The sequence below is a fragment of the Rhinatrema bivittatum genome, chromosome 1 (assembly GCF_901001135.1).
Source record: "Rhinatrema bivittatum chromosome 1, aRhiBiv1.1, whole genome shotgun sequence".
Taxonomy (NCBI): Eukaryota; Metazoa; Chordata; class Amphibia; order Gymnophiona; family Rhinatrematidae; genus Rhinatrema; species Rhinatrema bivittatum.
In genome coordinates this window covers 262,983,989-262,999,557 of record NC_042615.1, presented here as the reverse complement: position 1 = coordinate 262,999,557, position 15,569 = coordinate 262,983,989, and the positions used below count along the sequence as shown (strand labels likewise).

Below are 15,569 nucleotides of genomic sequence, written 5' to 3'. Positions count from 1 at the left end.
CGGGCACGGTTGCCCACACTATTTTGTGGTTCTTGCATGGTAAAAATGAGGCACAATATTTCTTCGTACTATTACTCTCATACATGATGTAATATATGCCAGTTTTATTTATGTGATTATTTCGGCGTGTCGCTGGCGGTGTCCTACCAAAATTATTGCATTTTAGTGCACTTCCAACTTAGTATACTTGAAGGAAAGTTCCTGCTCTTTAACATTCATAGTGAGATGTTTAATCAGCTATTAAGGATAACAGTGCTACTACAAAAGTGATCCAACACACTGGAACCAGGGTTACATTTGTAAGAGGAAATACTGTGAAACCAAGAAGCAATTCCACCTGGGCATGTCTACATCCTCCCTTTGTCTTTATTTGCTAGGGATAGCTGCCTGAGAAAAGGGTTGCTAGTTTTCAGAATCCTCCTGAAGTCAACCTAATCCTCGTCCTAAGTCATTTCTTCAGCAACAGACACGGGCAGAGGCTTTATGACTTTGACTGAATAAACGTGAACAGCTGAATAATGCCACTAACGTTTTCTTTCAGTTAAAAGAAAAAGAAAGAAAGCAGAAAAACACATCCGGCTGCATGTAACAAGGCTTGTTGTTAATATCTTCTTGCTGCGTGCTTTGGGGCATTTCTCTGATAGCTGAGCGTGGCAGGTGTGCCATATCTTGTTTTTAGATCAAGGCTGCAGAACGCAGCTATGAATTTTAAATGGCTTCGAGTTGTGACAGAGCTTTACTGTCAACATAGGCTGGGCAGGTCGAACAGCCTGAGACTAACCGAGGGTCAAACAGGGCACTGTAGAGCCTGAAAGAGGCAGCTCCTCCTGGATCTGGCTTGAGAGAGAGAGAGAGCAATAAACACACACACACAGGCAAAACACATACTCACATCCCTGGGATCTCTATAAAGCTCCAAGCAGAGGTGAGCCTCACTCGGCTATCAGCTGTTCAATATGGCAACGAAAGTAGACATAAGACTGAACGGGCACCAGGCAAACATGGCAGCAGCGAAGGGGCACCTGATGGCAGTGACCAGGGATTACATTAGCAACCCCCGGCTCTGTAAGTACCCAACTTGCTGGTTAACTCTCTGGTTTCTCCATTATCTGCAGCAGCTGCCTGTCTGGGAGTTTAAAAAAAAAAAAATCAGGTTCAATAATATAGCAGCAATAATTTTGTCCTACACTTTTATCCAGTAATACATGCTATGAGAATAAAAAAAAATATATGTCTTCAGTTCATAACGTCTCTCCTAGAAGGTGAAGGAGTTAAGAGCCTGGAGCAGACCTGAAGTGGTAAAAAGCGATGCTAAGCGGCGCTTTTCCGTGTTCGCACTGTGCTCGCTAGCACTTCTGTTTGCACTGTCAATAGGATGATAAATGTCATAATATTTCAGTGTTTTCTGTTCTCCTCAATGGGATAAAAAGTCAATATACACCACATCCACCCTTCTTCTGTCCCGTATGGGGGAACACTTTGGCGGGAGAGATACCCAGCAAAGTATTTTGTTGAGCTCTTCAGACTGCCATAAGCATACGAAAAAGGCTTTGACCTCGGGAAGGCATTGAGTGCCTTTTCCAAATAGTGAATTAATTTCAGATGTGCAAACACCTTCCTTCGGGGGGGGTCATTGTTTCACATTTTCTTTTAAAGCTGTCATTCCTTCCTAGCACCCTCCCTTTCTCTGTCGCCAACAGTCACTGTGCCACTGGGCTCAGCCTTTCTACCTGCCCCCACCTTGTGCTCCCGAGGGACTGAGATTATCACCTCGGAAATGCTTGCAGCCCTCCCTTGGCAATGTAGAGGGAGCAGCTCATTATGAAAGCACATCAGGCTTGCAGATTACCTTCTCGCTGTGACTTCCAAAACGGTTCTGTGCGTACTGAGAAAGAGAAGTAATTTTGTGCTGCTTAGGATCAAGAGGATAGGACTATGTTTATTACAATGAACTGGCTGATATTCTATGTGTACACTCAATATTTACGATATTGAACTTTCACGTGTTTTTTTTTGAACATAGGTTTATCATAACTGATAGAGCAGAATAGGATCCATAATTTATGATAAGCTATATTTTGAGGGAGGTCAATGGAAATAAGAAGGCCTGACCTTATGATGTATTGAAAGCATAATACTTTGGAAGACCACGAATTATATTCATCACTAATTATATTTTTTCTAATTACAAACTGGGACAGTTGACTGCTTAAATCTATAGCGGTACTGTAAAACATATACCACATTGTTATCAGGGTATATATGGATTTGTGCTTCTTGCATTTATTACCAATATTCACTCTCCTAAAAGATACCATATTCCAGTTCTTAGCATTTTTTAAAAATCAAAAATGCCTACTAGACAAACATCAGAGTTACCACAAACTAGTACTTGTTCCAGTTACCTGTGAAGGATAAAGGTGAGCTTTGCTGGGATTTGAAACCAGCAACCTGCGGGTTTCCAGTGAGGCTGGAAGCAGTAGACAGCTGGCGCTTCCTCCTCAGCTCACTGGAAGAGCTGTGCTTCATATTCTTTCTCGGAGAATGCACGCAAAACAGGCAGTGTAAACAGCACACACATCAATTGAAATACAACAAAGATAAAATGAGTGGTAGACAATTTACTGGTCAATATTAGTTACAATAGACTTTTAGTAAGCGCATACAATCACAAGTGTATCACAAAGTATTGCATTGAATGTATATTTATAAAACAGTGGTACACAGTTATACACATATTTGTGATTGTATGCGCTTACTAAAAGTCTATTGTATCTAATATTGACCAGTAAATTGTCTGCCACACATTACCAGACTAGGGTCATCTTATTGTCAGCATCAGATTTTGGTTAAGTGGGATCTTATCCCAGAAAAGCCTTGAGATGTTGACGTATTAGGAACAGAACATTGGAAATTAATTAGCAGCAAGTATGTTTGAAAGCAGATTTCCTTGGTGCTGTTAGGGTGTGTGCTTGTGCTCTCTGTGTGCTGTAAACAGCTCTCAGAAATAACAGCCCATCTGTCATGAGTCAGTCTGAAACTCCTCTTTCAAGGTTATTGGTATTGGTTAAATATCAGTTGACATGACAATCAGCGGTATAGTCACATATTTAACCACTTGCTTCCGGTGGGAAAGGTATTAATTGCACTAAAGGGGCTACACAAGATGGAGGTTTTGCACTCTGCCTGCTCTTAGTTTGACCCTTGGTACTTTCCAGCCCCATCAGAGATTTGTTCCATTTTCTCCACTAAATGCTGCCACTCTGTCTTGTATCCGTTGTCAATTTCATTAACTAGCAGGCCGATACAGTACAGTGCACTCCGGTGCCCAACCCTCCCGAAACTAATAGCGCCCGCAACATGCAAATGCATGTTGATGGCCCTATTAGTTATTCCCGCGTGATACAGAAAGTAAAATGTGCAGCCAAGCCGCACATTTTACTTTCAGAAATTAGCACCTGCCCAAAGGCTGGCATTAATTTCTGCCGGCGCCGGGGAAGTGCACAGAAAAGCAGTAAAAACTGCTTTTCTGTGCACCCTCCGACTTAATATCATGGCGATATTAAGTCGGAGGCCCCAAAAGTTAAAAAAAACTAAAAATTAAAAAAAAATAAATTAAAAATCAGCCCATGGCCCGCAGGTTGGAAGATGGACGCTCAATTATGTTGGCGTCCATTTTCTGAACCCATGGCTGTCAGCGGGTTTGAGAACCGACGCCGGCAAAATTGAGCGTCGGCTGTCAAACCCGCTGACAGCCGCCACTCCTATCAAAAAGGAGGCACTAGGGACGCGATAGTGTCCCTGTGCCTCCTTTTACCGCGGGCCCTAATTTGCACAGGCCACCCTCCTGAATCGCGCGCCCAGGAGAGTGGCCTGTGCGTGCGCCGGGAGAGCGGGCACTCGCCAGCTCTCCCGCGCGTTTTTCTGAATCGGCCTGTAGGAAAGACGTGTCCTCTTACTTGGTTATAAAAAAATATACTTGTGTCCCCCAATTTTCTCCTTCCAAAATATTTCCTTACATCAATGCATTTGAACAAGATATTGTTCCTCTACCAAATCTCAGACAGTAATGTTAGCACAACAGAATATGTTGTAAGTTGCCCCCCCTGGCCACAAATGTGACCTGGCCAAGGACAATATGAACCAGAACCTGGGAATTGGCCTTTTTATTGTCTTTTTGGTGCCCTGTCATTTTATTTTTATTATTATTACTATTTTGTCAACATTTTCCATTTTTATGCTAAATCACCGTGTATTGCTTTGGCAACACATGTAAAATGGTCATGCCAATAAAGTCGTCTGAATACAACATGTAAAGCTCGACACAAATTAGCCTTCACTGCTCTCACTCTAATTGCCAGTTCCATGTCTCCTCCTAACTCCTCCTTTTCCTTTCAGTTTGCGCTGCAGTCGCTGCTAGCGCTGCCTTGAGGGCAGGTGGAAGGATGCAGGCCTCCCCGAGGCCCAGCAGCACCTGGCCCTGCTGCCATCACTAGATGCTTGCCTAGTACCGATTCTTCATATTTTTACATCAACCTCACTGCAATGCGGTACTTCTTGTGCTGGAAGGCAGATTAAAATGGCAGCTGGGAAACTCAGACTGGATCAAAATGTCCCGATGATGTGGAGTTAGAAGCGGCATTATAACCAGATAGAGTTGCACCCAGGGCTCTGCTCCATCGAACTCCCCCCCCCCCCCCCATCCACGTTTGCCTCTTTTTTTGTGCCACCGACTCCTTCCCTCACCTTGCAGGTCTTGAGGAGGTAGAAGGGTCTGGGGGTGGGGCAGCCTTGGCAGTAGCAGTTAAGGAGCGCCGGGCCCCCAGCTGGTGTGCGCTCTCCGGCCCTGTACCTCCTCCCTCACCAGGCCCCAACAGCTTCCTGTGCTCTCATGGAGTTCTGTGCCCGGGGCAGCCATCTGATTTCCCCCGTCCTTGTTACAGCAGTGGCTATTTTGTAAGTCAACTTAATTAATAGCAGGTAATGGACTTCTCCTCCAAGAACTTATCCAATCCTTTTTTAAACACAGCAATACTAGGGTCTGAAATTTCATTTTTTAGTTCCTTCAGAACTCTGGGGTGTATACCATCCGGTCCTGGTAATTTACTACTCTTCAGTTTGTCAATCAGGTCTACCACATCTTCTAGATTCACCGTGATTTGATTCAGTCCATCTGAATCATTATCCATGAAAACCTTCTCCAGTACGGGTACCTCCCCAACATCCTCTTCAGTAAACACCAAAGCAAAGAAATCATTTAATCTTTCCGCGATGGCCTTATCTTTTCTAAGTGCCCCTTTAACCCCTCGATCGTCTAACGGTCCAACTGACTCCCTCACAGTCTTTCTGCTTCAGATACGGTATATTTAAAAATGTTTTTACTGTGAGTTTTTGCCTCTATGGCCAACCTTTTTTCAAATTCTCTCTTAGCCTGTCTTACATTTATCTTGCCAACGTTTATGCATTATCCTATTTTCTTCTGTTGGATCCTTCTTCCAATTTTTGAATGAAGATCTTTTGGCTAAAATAGCCTCTTTTACCTCCCCCCTTAACCATGCCGGCAATCGTTTTGCCTTCTTTCCACCTTTCTTAATGTGTGGAATACATCTGGACTGCGCTTCCAGAATGGTATTTTTCAACAATGACCACGCCTCTTGCACATTTTTTACCTTTGTAGCTGCTCCTTTCAGTTTTTTTCTAACAATTTTTCTCATTTTATCAAAGTTTCCCTTTTGAAAGTTTAGCACGAGAGCCTTGGATTTGCATACTGTTCCTCTTCCAGTCATTAATTCAAATTTGATCATATTATGATCACTATTGCCAAGCGGCCCCACCACCGTTACCTCTCTCACCAAATCCTGTGCTCCACTGAGAATTAGATCTAAAATTGCTCCCTCTCTCGTCGGTTCCTGAACCAATTGCTCCATAAAGCTATCATTTATTCCATCCAGGAACGTTATCTCTCTAGCGTGTCCCGATGATACATTACCCAGTCAATATTGGGGTAATTGAAGTCTCCCATTATTACCGCACTACCAATTTGGTTAGCTTCCCTAATTTCTCTTAGCATTTCACTGTCCGTCTCAACATCTTGACCAGGTGGATGGTAGTATACTCCTATCACTATAGTCTTCCCCGACACACAAGGGATGTCTACCCATAAAGATTCAATTTTGCATTTAATTTAATGCAGGATGTTTATCTTGTTGGACTCTATGCCATCCCGGACATAAAGCGCCACACCACCTCCCGGGTGCTCCTCTCTATCATTGCGATATAATTTGTACCCCGGTATAGCACTGTCCCATTGGTTGTCCTCCTTCCACCATGGCTCTGAGATGCCAATTAAGAGGTTTGTCCCGTTATAATAGGGGGAACAGAAATAAAGAGTGTTGAGTTTTAGCTCCCTCATTTGGGAGACTGAAATGGTGGAGTCTTCAGAGTAGAAAATGCAGTGCCACCATTTTAGGGTGTGGATTTTGTATTAGCTCTTTTAGGAGGCAGGATGTCTCTATGCCTGCTCCTGTTTTTGTTATGTTCCTAGGTAAAGGACCCTTGGGCTCCTAGGATTGAAGACTTGGTATGGAATAGAGGAAAGGGAGCCTTTTTCCCTTTTTAAAGAAGTCATTTTTGCCCTTTTGGGTTGGGTTAAAGGCAATTTTCCACCCTTGTTTCCTCTCTTTTGGATTTCCAGTTTTTTAAGAGTTTTATCTTTGCCACCTGCCTCTAGGTACCGAGACTTAGTGGAGTAATATCTTAAGGAGTTTGGACTATTAGACGTCCTGTAGGGAATGAATCTTCATTCATTCCTGAGGGAGAAGGAGAAATGAGGAGTACAAAGGAGACTTGGGGCACCCATTCGGTGCTAACCACAATTATATCACCAGGATACTGAAGAAAGGCGTGTGGAGGTATCATCCAGCAGGGAAGTAAGGAGAAAGAAGGAGTAAGGCTATCCATTCTGAATAACTGGACTAAAGGTATGAGCTTTGAGACTTTCCGTTATGATATCTAAATTGGGAGTAATTATGCTATCCACAAATTCTCTGGGCCCATCTGAAGCTTTCCAGGTCACCTCCATTTTCCTATCCAAAAGTGCTAGCTATAACATTTGGGATGGATTGTGGCTCTTCTGCTGACTCTGACCTTTCCTCCCTGGTTACCTCTAAATTAGCAGCATAACTGTATTTTTCCTGTCAGTGCTACGTCCAGGGTTTAGGGGTGTTAGAGTCTTTATGATAGAGATCTGGATTATCCAAGGGAAAGAGTTCTGGAAACTCCAATTCTACATTGTTGTGGCTGGATTAACCCATTGTGAGCTGGTTCCACAGGCTCTCAAAGTTTGACTACCCTGACCAAACGGGCTAGGGTAGTCAAAGAAGAACTCCCACCTATATTTGAGTGTGGCCAACCAGAGTCTTGAATTGCATTTGGCTTGTGGGATTCTGCTGCTGGTCCCCATGGATACAGGCCAAGGTCACAGTTCTTCCATCATTCTGGATCTTTTTTTCTAACTCTTCTTCTTCTTTTTTTTTTTTTTACTTTATATTTATTGAATAGATAATTATATACAAAGCAATAATGCTTGCATACAGAAAAGAACAGATGATTATATAATTTCATAGAATAAAGAAAATATTTTACAGTAAGCAAAAGCTGAACCGAGCTTGTTGACCCTTGTTATAAGCATTTAAAACTTAAAAAAAAAATCTTTTCTAAAGGAGGTTTTCATTCTAGGTCCGATGATTATAAGTGACCATTGCCAGTAAAAGTACTGAATACAATCAAAGTTCAGATACCACGGGGTGGTATGATTTATTTATTTATTTATTTATTTATTGGTTTTATATACCGGAAGTTCCTGTATACAATACATATCACTCCGGTTCACATTTAACAGATATAGCTATCGCCGGGTAGGCGGTTTACATGGAACATATTAAATATAATATAATGAACAGAAGAACTATAATACAGTGTAATATATTATATTAAGAAACAACTAAGATCAACTTAGGTAACAACTTGGAACAAAAAACTGACTCAATGTGAGCATTACATTATTGTGGTAAGACAAGGCTGGATGTTTGTTCTTCCTGCTTTAGCTCTCTGGGAAAGCTTGAAGGAAGAGCCAAGTCTTGAGTTTCACCTTGAACGTTGTGTGGCACGGTTCTAGGCGGAGGTCCGGTGGTAGTGAGTTCCAGAGTGACGGGCCCGCTGTGGATAGAGCGCGTTTCCTCAGGGTAGATTTTGCAGGTTGGGTGATCATTCTGTTCTGGTATGCCCTTCTGGTTGGTTTGTTAGAAGAGTGTAGTTGAAGCTGGAAAGTTAGGTTGAGGGGGGAGATGTTATGTAGTGCCTTGTGAACCATCATGCAGGTCTTGAACTGGATCCTGTATTTGATGGGGAGCCAGTGGAGGTGCTGTAGGATTGGGGTGATATGGTCCCTTTTTTTGGCATTGGTAAGGATCCTTGCAGTGGCATTCAGAACCATCTGGAGTGGCTTGGTAGTGTATGCTGGAAGGCCCTGCAGGAGTGAATTACAGTAGTCTAATTTAGTTAGAATGATGGCTTGGAGTACTGTGCGGAAATCCCTATAGAGTAGAAGGGGCTTTAGTTTCTTTAGCACTTGTAGTTTAAAGAAGCATTCTTTTGTGGTGTTATTTATGAATTTATTGAGGCTGAGTTTGTCGTCAAGTAGTACACCCAGATCTCTGACTTGAGGTGCCTTTATTTTCATTTCAACACTAAATAAGTTGTGGTGTTCTCTGCTTTGTCATGATTTAAAATGTAAAGGCTCATTTGCAATGTTTCTTTGCTTTATCATTGCTTCATATGCATAATTGTTAGACTTTTTTGTGTGTGACACAGGCCTAATGCCATATGGGTTCCATGTGTCTTTTGAATCTAGGGGAGAAGGGGTAAGGGAGTGAGACTGCTGTAGGGGGGGGAAGAGGGGGAGGGGGCAGAGAGGGCGGACGGGCAGCTCATGTGGGAAGGGAAAGGGGAACAAGAGAGACGAGGGCCTTATTTTCTAAACGGATCGCACGCGATAAGGGATGTTTTGCACGCGAAATGTCCCTTATCGCGTGCTATACCAAAATGGGGGCGGAGTCGGCCCCGGAAGAGGAGGAGTCGGGGCGTCACCGGGGCCGACTCCATGAAGACGCCACGGACGACGAAAAGGTAAGGCCCTTTTCACGTCCGAGTTTGCGCCCAGTAGCTACACCTTCTATGGTGGCGCTATTGGGCGCAAAACCGGCAGCGATCGCACCCCGCCCCTCATTCCCTAAAGTATCACAGGCCTGCGATACTTTAGAAAATGAGGCCCTGAATCCCCTGCATGCCACTGGAAAGCTGGACTGAGCCATTGCAGTTACCTCCTGTGGGGGTGATTTGGACAGATGGTCCATATCCCTGGCTTACAGTGCATAGTATGATCCTTATAGAGGGCACTCTCCTTAGTAAGGTTTCCTTACATTTGCTTGTTTGGATACTTTCATCATCACTGATGGTCCTGGACATTTATGGTAATTAATATTTGGTAGTCAGAAATACTCCTTTAATGTATGGTACCTCCTGGATAAAGTAGTAGAGTCGTGTAGCCCTTTAATGTGTGACAGGCTCACCATCTGTTTCACATGGATGGCAAGCAAAAGATTATGACTTCCCCCGCATACATTGGACTTTATCTACGCAGAAGGATATGGTAAAGGAACATAAAGGTTTGCATGAGGGCTGACTCTGCCACAGGGGGTTTGTACCGGCACAAATGTTTGACAAATCATCCATTTAGTGACCTGTTGAAAATTAGCACAGCTTGATATCCTTGTAAAGAGCTTTGTCACCAGGTACAGATCAGTCCTGCCAGCACAGAAAGAGCCCCCTGAAAGCTGTTGTCAGTCCTAATGTCAGGGCTGGCAAGGGGCTCAGTTTTCAGAGGAAGAATTTAGGCTAGCCAGTCCTGGCTTTTCGGCAACATGCATTCTTGTACATGTAATGCTGATGTGCAATAGACAAAAGCAGGACGACAGACACCACAGTGTACTAGGGTTGCAAGTCATGTCCATAGGTCTCCCTCTGGAGACTCGTAGCGGCTCTGGAATAAGCAGGATATTAAAGATGTCCATGTTCCTGCTTTTCTTACTATTCCTTTCTTTATGAATCTCTTTTACTGTAGTAGTTTGAAAGCAGAAGTATATTAAGATAATGAAAGTCTACATATGGTGCATTCTCAGTCTCATGCTGAAAGAGAACACCGGCAGTATTCCCATTGCTGCGCTATGTTGGTGTCTGTTACCGACGAATATGGTGTCTGTTACCGACGAATGCAAAGCAGAAAACGATGCTTCAGCGATGACCTACCCAGATGATAACGGCCACCGAAGGCACTGGTGTCAACATTTATAAAACTTTTTCTTAATGCAGAGAAAATTAAGAAAATGCCAGAGAAGCAATCAGTACTATGCAGTATCCCAGGTTGTATTCCCCCGGTGGTTGTCAGAGGCTTGGGTCAAGTTGGTTCCCAGCCTTGCGCCCTAGCACGTCATTGTCATGGGTAGGGTAGGCTCTTATTTTCATTTTTTTTTCACGCTTAATTATATGGATGGGTCTTTAGAAACCAATGTCCTGAGCCATTTGCTATTACATGCTGTAACACTGTGCAGCACCTAGGAAAATAATACTTTACTGATGGGTTATGATGAATAAAGAACAAACACATGTATTAAGTCTAATCATTATTATGTACACACCATTTTTATGGCCTTCCATGTGTTCCGCAATGAATCACTGAAATCCACTGGGGACCATAAACCCAGCAAAGAGGCATCTAAATTTAGCTGTTCCTTGGCGTTTAATCTTTCCCTTTCCATGGCAGCAGGGAAAGGTCGGCATTAGACCTGAATTCTTGACCGTTAGTGCCAGCTGGAACCAAGCTTGGCAGCATGCCACAAGAGCTGAACAAGCTGAGGGGGGAAGAAAAAAAAAAAATCCCCAGCTACCTTGGCAGAGCAGACTTTTCAGAGTCACAAAAGCCCTGCCGAGATGAGAATGCACTGGTATCACGCAATCTAAATGCTTCTCTTCCAAGCAAACTCTGGGCAGGCAGAGGGATCATTTGTGCTGTTATGAGCAGCAGTTTTTTTTTTTGCCATTAGGGAATCTGGATTTTGTCACATGAAAATAAACTGTATTGTAAGTGTGACCTCTTTTCACTTTAAGATTACCAGATGAGTCCATGTCACCTAAGGGTGACGGATCCGCTCCTGGCTTTACTTCAGGGAATGCATAGGGATGTAGTTCTGACTTCCCTAAGAAAAGCAGGGCTGCCTCCTCAGGAATTGCAATGGGAATAAAACCAGGACTGGATCAGCTTGAACATGCACCCACTGCAAGTACACAACGCCGGTATTTGCTACTGGTTCTCGGCACCCAGGACAAGGGCCTTAGAGCCCTGGTGGTAGACAGTATGTCGAAAAATCTCATCTCAGTGTGCGGCCGTGGCCGAAAATGTAAAAAGGATCTGAAAAGGGATGGAGAATAAAACAGAAAATATCATATTGCCTCTGTTTTTCAGTCATGGTGTGACTGCATCCTGAGTATTGTGTGCAGTTCTGGTCGCCCCATCTCAAGAGACTTAGCGGAACTAGAAAAGGCGCAGAGGAGAGCGACAAAAAATGATAAAAGGGATGGAATATCTCTCCTATGATGAGAGGACGGAGCCCTTCAGCTTGGAAAAGAGACAGCTAATAGGGGACATGATAGAATTTTATAAAATCATGAGCGGGGTGGAACAGGTAAATAAAGGACGGTTATTTATCATTTCAAATAAAACTAAAACAAGGGGACATTCCATGAAACTAACAACTGGCAGATTTAAAACAAATCATAGAAAGTACTTTTTCACTCTGTGAACAATTAAGCTGAGGGAGAGAAGACAGGGTCAAGGTGATTAGCCTAGTGGGGTTTAAAAAAAGGTTTGGACAAGTTCCTGGAGGAAAAGTCCCGAACATATTATTAGCCAGGAAGGCTCTTGCTGCCATCCCTGGGAGTGAGGAACAGAAAAGAGATCTACTTTATGGGATTTGCTGGATACTTGCAACCCGGACTGGCCCCTGTCGGAGATAGGCTGCTGGGCTCGATGGACCTTGGTCTGACCCCGCATACCACTTCTAAGGGGGGACACAGAATCATCTGGTCTCTGTTTTCGCTTTTCTCTTTCAGAGCTGCCCAGTGACCCAGTTCATAGTGGGAGACTTTTGACCGGTCCTGGTTTTTAAACTCATTCTCCCGGGTACTGTGGTATATAGTATGCAGTTCTGGTTCTTCCACTGGAAATCAGTGCTGCAGGCGCTGTGGTGCATCAGGATGGAAATGGGGGAGGGAAGAGGGAAGTGGGGGCAGCACAAAAAGCCAGAACTGGCCTACAGTCTCCCTCGGGAAAAGCCCTGCTTTTCTGTGGAGGAGAAAGCCTGACCAAATGGCCTGGTATATAATACCAATATACACCATAAATGCAAATATGATAATAGTATGTTATAGTTATATATATATATATATATATATATATATATATATATATATATATATATATATATATATATATGAGTCAGATGTTCTTAAATTGTTAGCAGATAACTATGTAATCCAAAACAGGTACAATATAAAAAAAGAAAGTCCCCTGAGCCAACAGCACAGTTGTAATATCATCATTATCAGCAGCAGCAGATATTTATGACACACTTTTCCAACAAAGAGTTCAAAGCGAGTTACAGCAAATTATCAATAATCAGTCATTTCATCAGTAATCAAGACCAGTTAGGGTGAATACAAGAGTTCCCTGGAGTCCCTCTGCCCTTTCTGCAAAGCGCCTGCACCAATGCTATTTTGCAGTTCAGCAGTCCTGCATTAACATATCTCTGTATCCTGGACAGCACTACAAATGCTTGGTTCATGCCATATGGATGCTTTGGGTGAAGGAAAGGGACAGATAGCTGAATCCCCCACTAACTTGCCTTAAACTCTACGAATTTTAAGAAGGGAAAATGAGTAAATGGTACTTTTTTTGGACGAAATAAAATTCAGAAGTCTTATATAGAATACTTGATTCTTATTGACTGCATTTTAAGCCACGCAATCCTCCCTGCTCTATTCTGGAGCTTGGAGCAGGTGATTCTGGACTGGTTGACTCATCCAATCTGCCTACATTTATTCTATAGAGGGAGAGTTAGCAATTCTGCATTCCTAATTCTATACATAATAAAATAGTACTCATACAAATAGTTTTTTTGGAGCTAAGAATCATCAGTGTGTTCCACAGAGGCCTGCGAAGGGGCTAATGCCAATCTTTTCTGACCTGGGTATCCTCTAGTAGAAGAGGCTTTTGCCTCCATTGGTTAAACAGCCAAATATTGGGTTTTATCTACCATCATAAAATGGGATATTCAACTGCTATTTGGAGATCACAGTAGGCAGGACCCTCCTACAATACGTGTTCTGTTATCAAGCGCCACTCCACCTTCTGTCCCCCCGCCCATTTAGATATGTGGCTTTTATTGACATTTCGAAGGTCTCTGTCCCAAAAATATTTACTCATCTCAGAGCAGAAGTAAAGTCTGGACAGGGTCCCTTTTGCTGACACAGTTCCTATTTTCTTCTATGAGATAAAAATGTTGAATTCTTATTTACTTTTCCTCCTGTGGAAAATCATGGGGGGCCTGCTTGTAGCATTTTCTTTTTCCTTTTACTCTGTGTTATTACATTTGAATGCAATCCAAAAAGGTGGCACGAAAGCCCTGGTGAAAAGGTCCCATTTCTGGTCGGTAGGCTCTAGGTACTTAATATTAATTTAATTCACTCCTTCATTGGCTGACAATCGGTCCCCCCACTGTCAGCCGACCAATCCCCTTTCAGAAGGCTGGCAGCTGACAATGGAGGGATCAATTAGTTGCCAGAGAGAGAGCAGCCCTGCTGAATGAGGTAAGAGTTTCTCCATCTTGGGTTCTCTGGAAGTGGAAGGCGGTTGGAGGGAGAGATTTGGAGGGTTCCAGGCTGATTTAGATGGGTGGGAGGGCGTTCGGGAGAGTGGGAGTTCCCCTCTTCCTGGCTAATTTGAAGGTGGGTAGGAGGGAGGGACGGAAGGAAGACTTGCGTAGCCCGACCTGCTCTGCTCTGGATAGGAGGGAGGACTCGACCAGTCAACCTGGCCCCAGCCTAAGTTTCACTCAAAATTAGAGAACTTTTTTGAGGCACAGATTTTGCTGTAATGACCTGTTAAATGGCTGTTGAGTAAAAAAAAACAAAACAAAAAACAAAAGCTGTTTAAGGTATTTTTTACACATTGTCTATTTGCATTTCATTAGCTTCCTGCATCCCATGGGGACCACTTTATTTAACATATACATTAAATAAAACGCATGCCGAATTTAACTCCGATTTTAGTATGGGTTTTATTACATCAGCCCTAAATTTAAGATAAATGCATGCATTCGCTTTTGCTTCTTACTGCTGCTGGCTCTGCATATTATTGCTTCCAGTAGAATCTCAGACCTGACTTTGTGTCCTCTTCTGGCATCATATACTGCTGCAATCAATAAATAAGCCTTGGCATTGAACTTAACTTAAAACCATGCAGAGTAACAAACAAATAACTAATGATGACTGGGAAAAAAAAAAACCCCCAGCCCAAATCAGCAGCCCTCCTGGTTATTCTGCTGCAGTCCTATTCCAAAAAAGGTGACTGCTTTCTTCTCCCTCAGATTAGTAGACATGGCTTAGTTTTTCCAAATTGACCGCTTGGCTGCAGTCCAGCCTGACACTTGGCATAACAGCAAACAATCAAAGAACACTTGATTCTTATTGACTGCCTTTTAAGCCACGCAATCCTCCCTGGTCTATTCTGGAGCTTGGAGCAGGTGAATCTGGACTCACCTGGTGAGGCTCTGTGGGATTATGCACTTTAAGTATTTATTAAACTTACAGGTGGTATGTAACTGGCTCTCTCAGACCAGCTCTCCTTATTGACTGTCAACAGGCACCAGAAGCAGAGGCCTGTTTGCATTTCACCCTGCCCCCCCCCCCCTTCACCTCTGCATTGAATGTTTCAGTCTTATGTAGTCCAACGGCAGACCAGTGAAGGTCGGGTTGATTCTGCTGTGTGCCTGCAGAATACGTGGACAGGATAATTTCCCTTTTGGCGAGGCATGTGTAACCCCCGGGCTAGTGTCCCATCACAGGACCCCCAAGGACCGTACCTCAAGCACAGTTTAAATTGTCACAGTTCTCTCTGAGAATCCAGAATTTCTTGACTGGGGGAAGTAAATAAGCAAATAAGCAGTTGCTATATTGGGTCAGCCCAGCATCCTGTTTCTAACAGTGGCCAATCCAGATTATAGGTACCTGGCAAGTACCCAAACATGACAAAAATCCCCTGCTAATAATGCCGGTAATAGGCAGTGGCCATTCCCTATGTCAACTTGATTAATAGCATTTTATGGATTTCTCCTCCAGAAATTTGTCCAAACCCAGCTACAATAAGAACATAAGAACATAAGAAAATGCCATACTGG

General features: G+C 43.3%; 1 protein-coding gene across 1 annotated transcript in view; it reads left to right on the top strand.

Annotated features, from left to right (window-relative positions):
• The first annotated feature begins 883 nt into the window (after positions 1–883).
• Positions 884–15,569, top strand: part of ATP6V1B1 (ATPase H+ transporting V1 subunit B1) — a 217,989-nt gene continuing 203,303 nt past the window's right edge. The window contains exon 1 of the mRNA XM_029594325.1: positions 884–1,065. Within this exon, the coding sequence (XP_029450185.1) occupies positions 957–1,065 (109 nt within the window). The 5' untranslated portion in view covers positions 884–956. The remainder of the gene's footprint in view (positions 1,066–15,569) is intronic.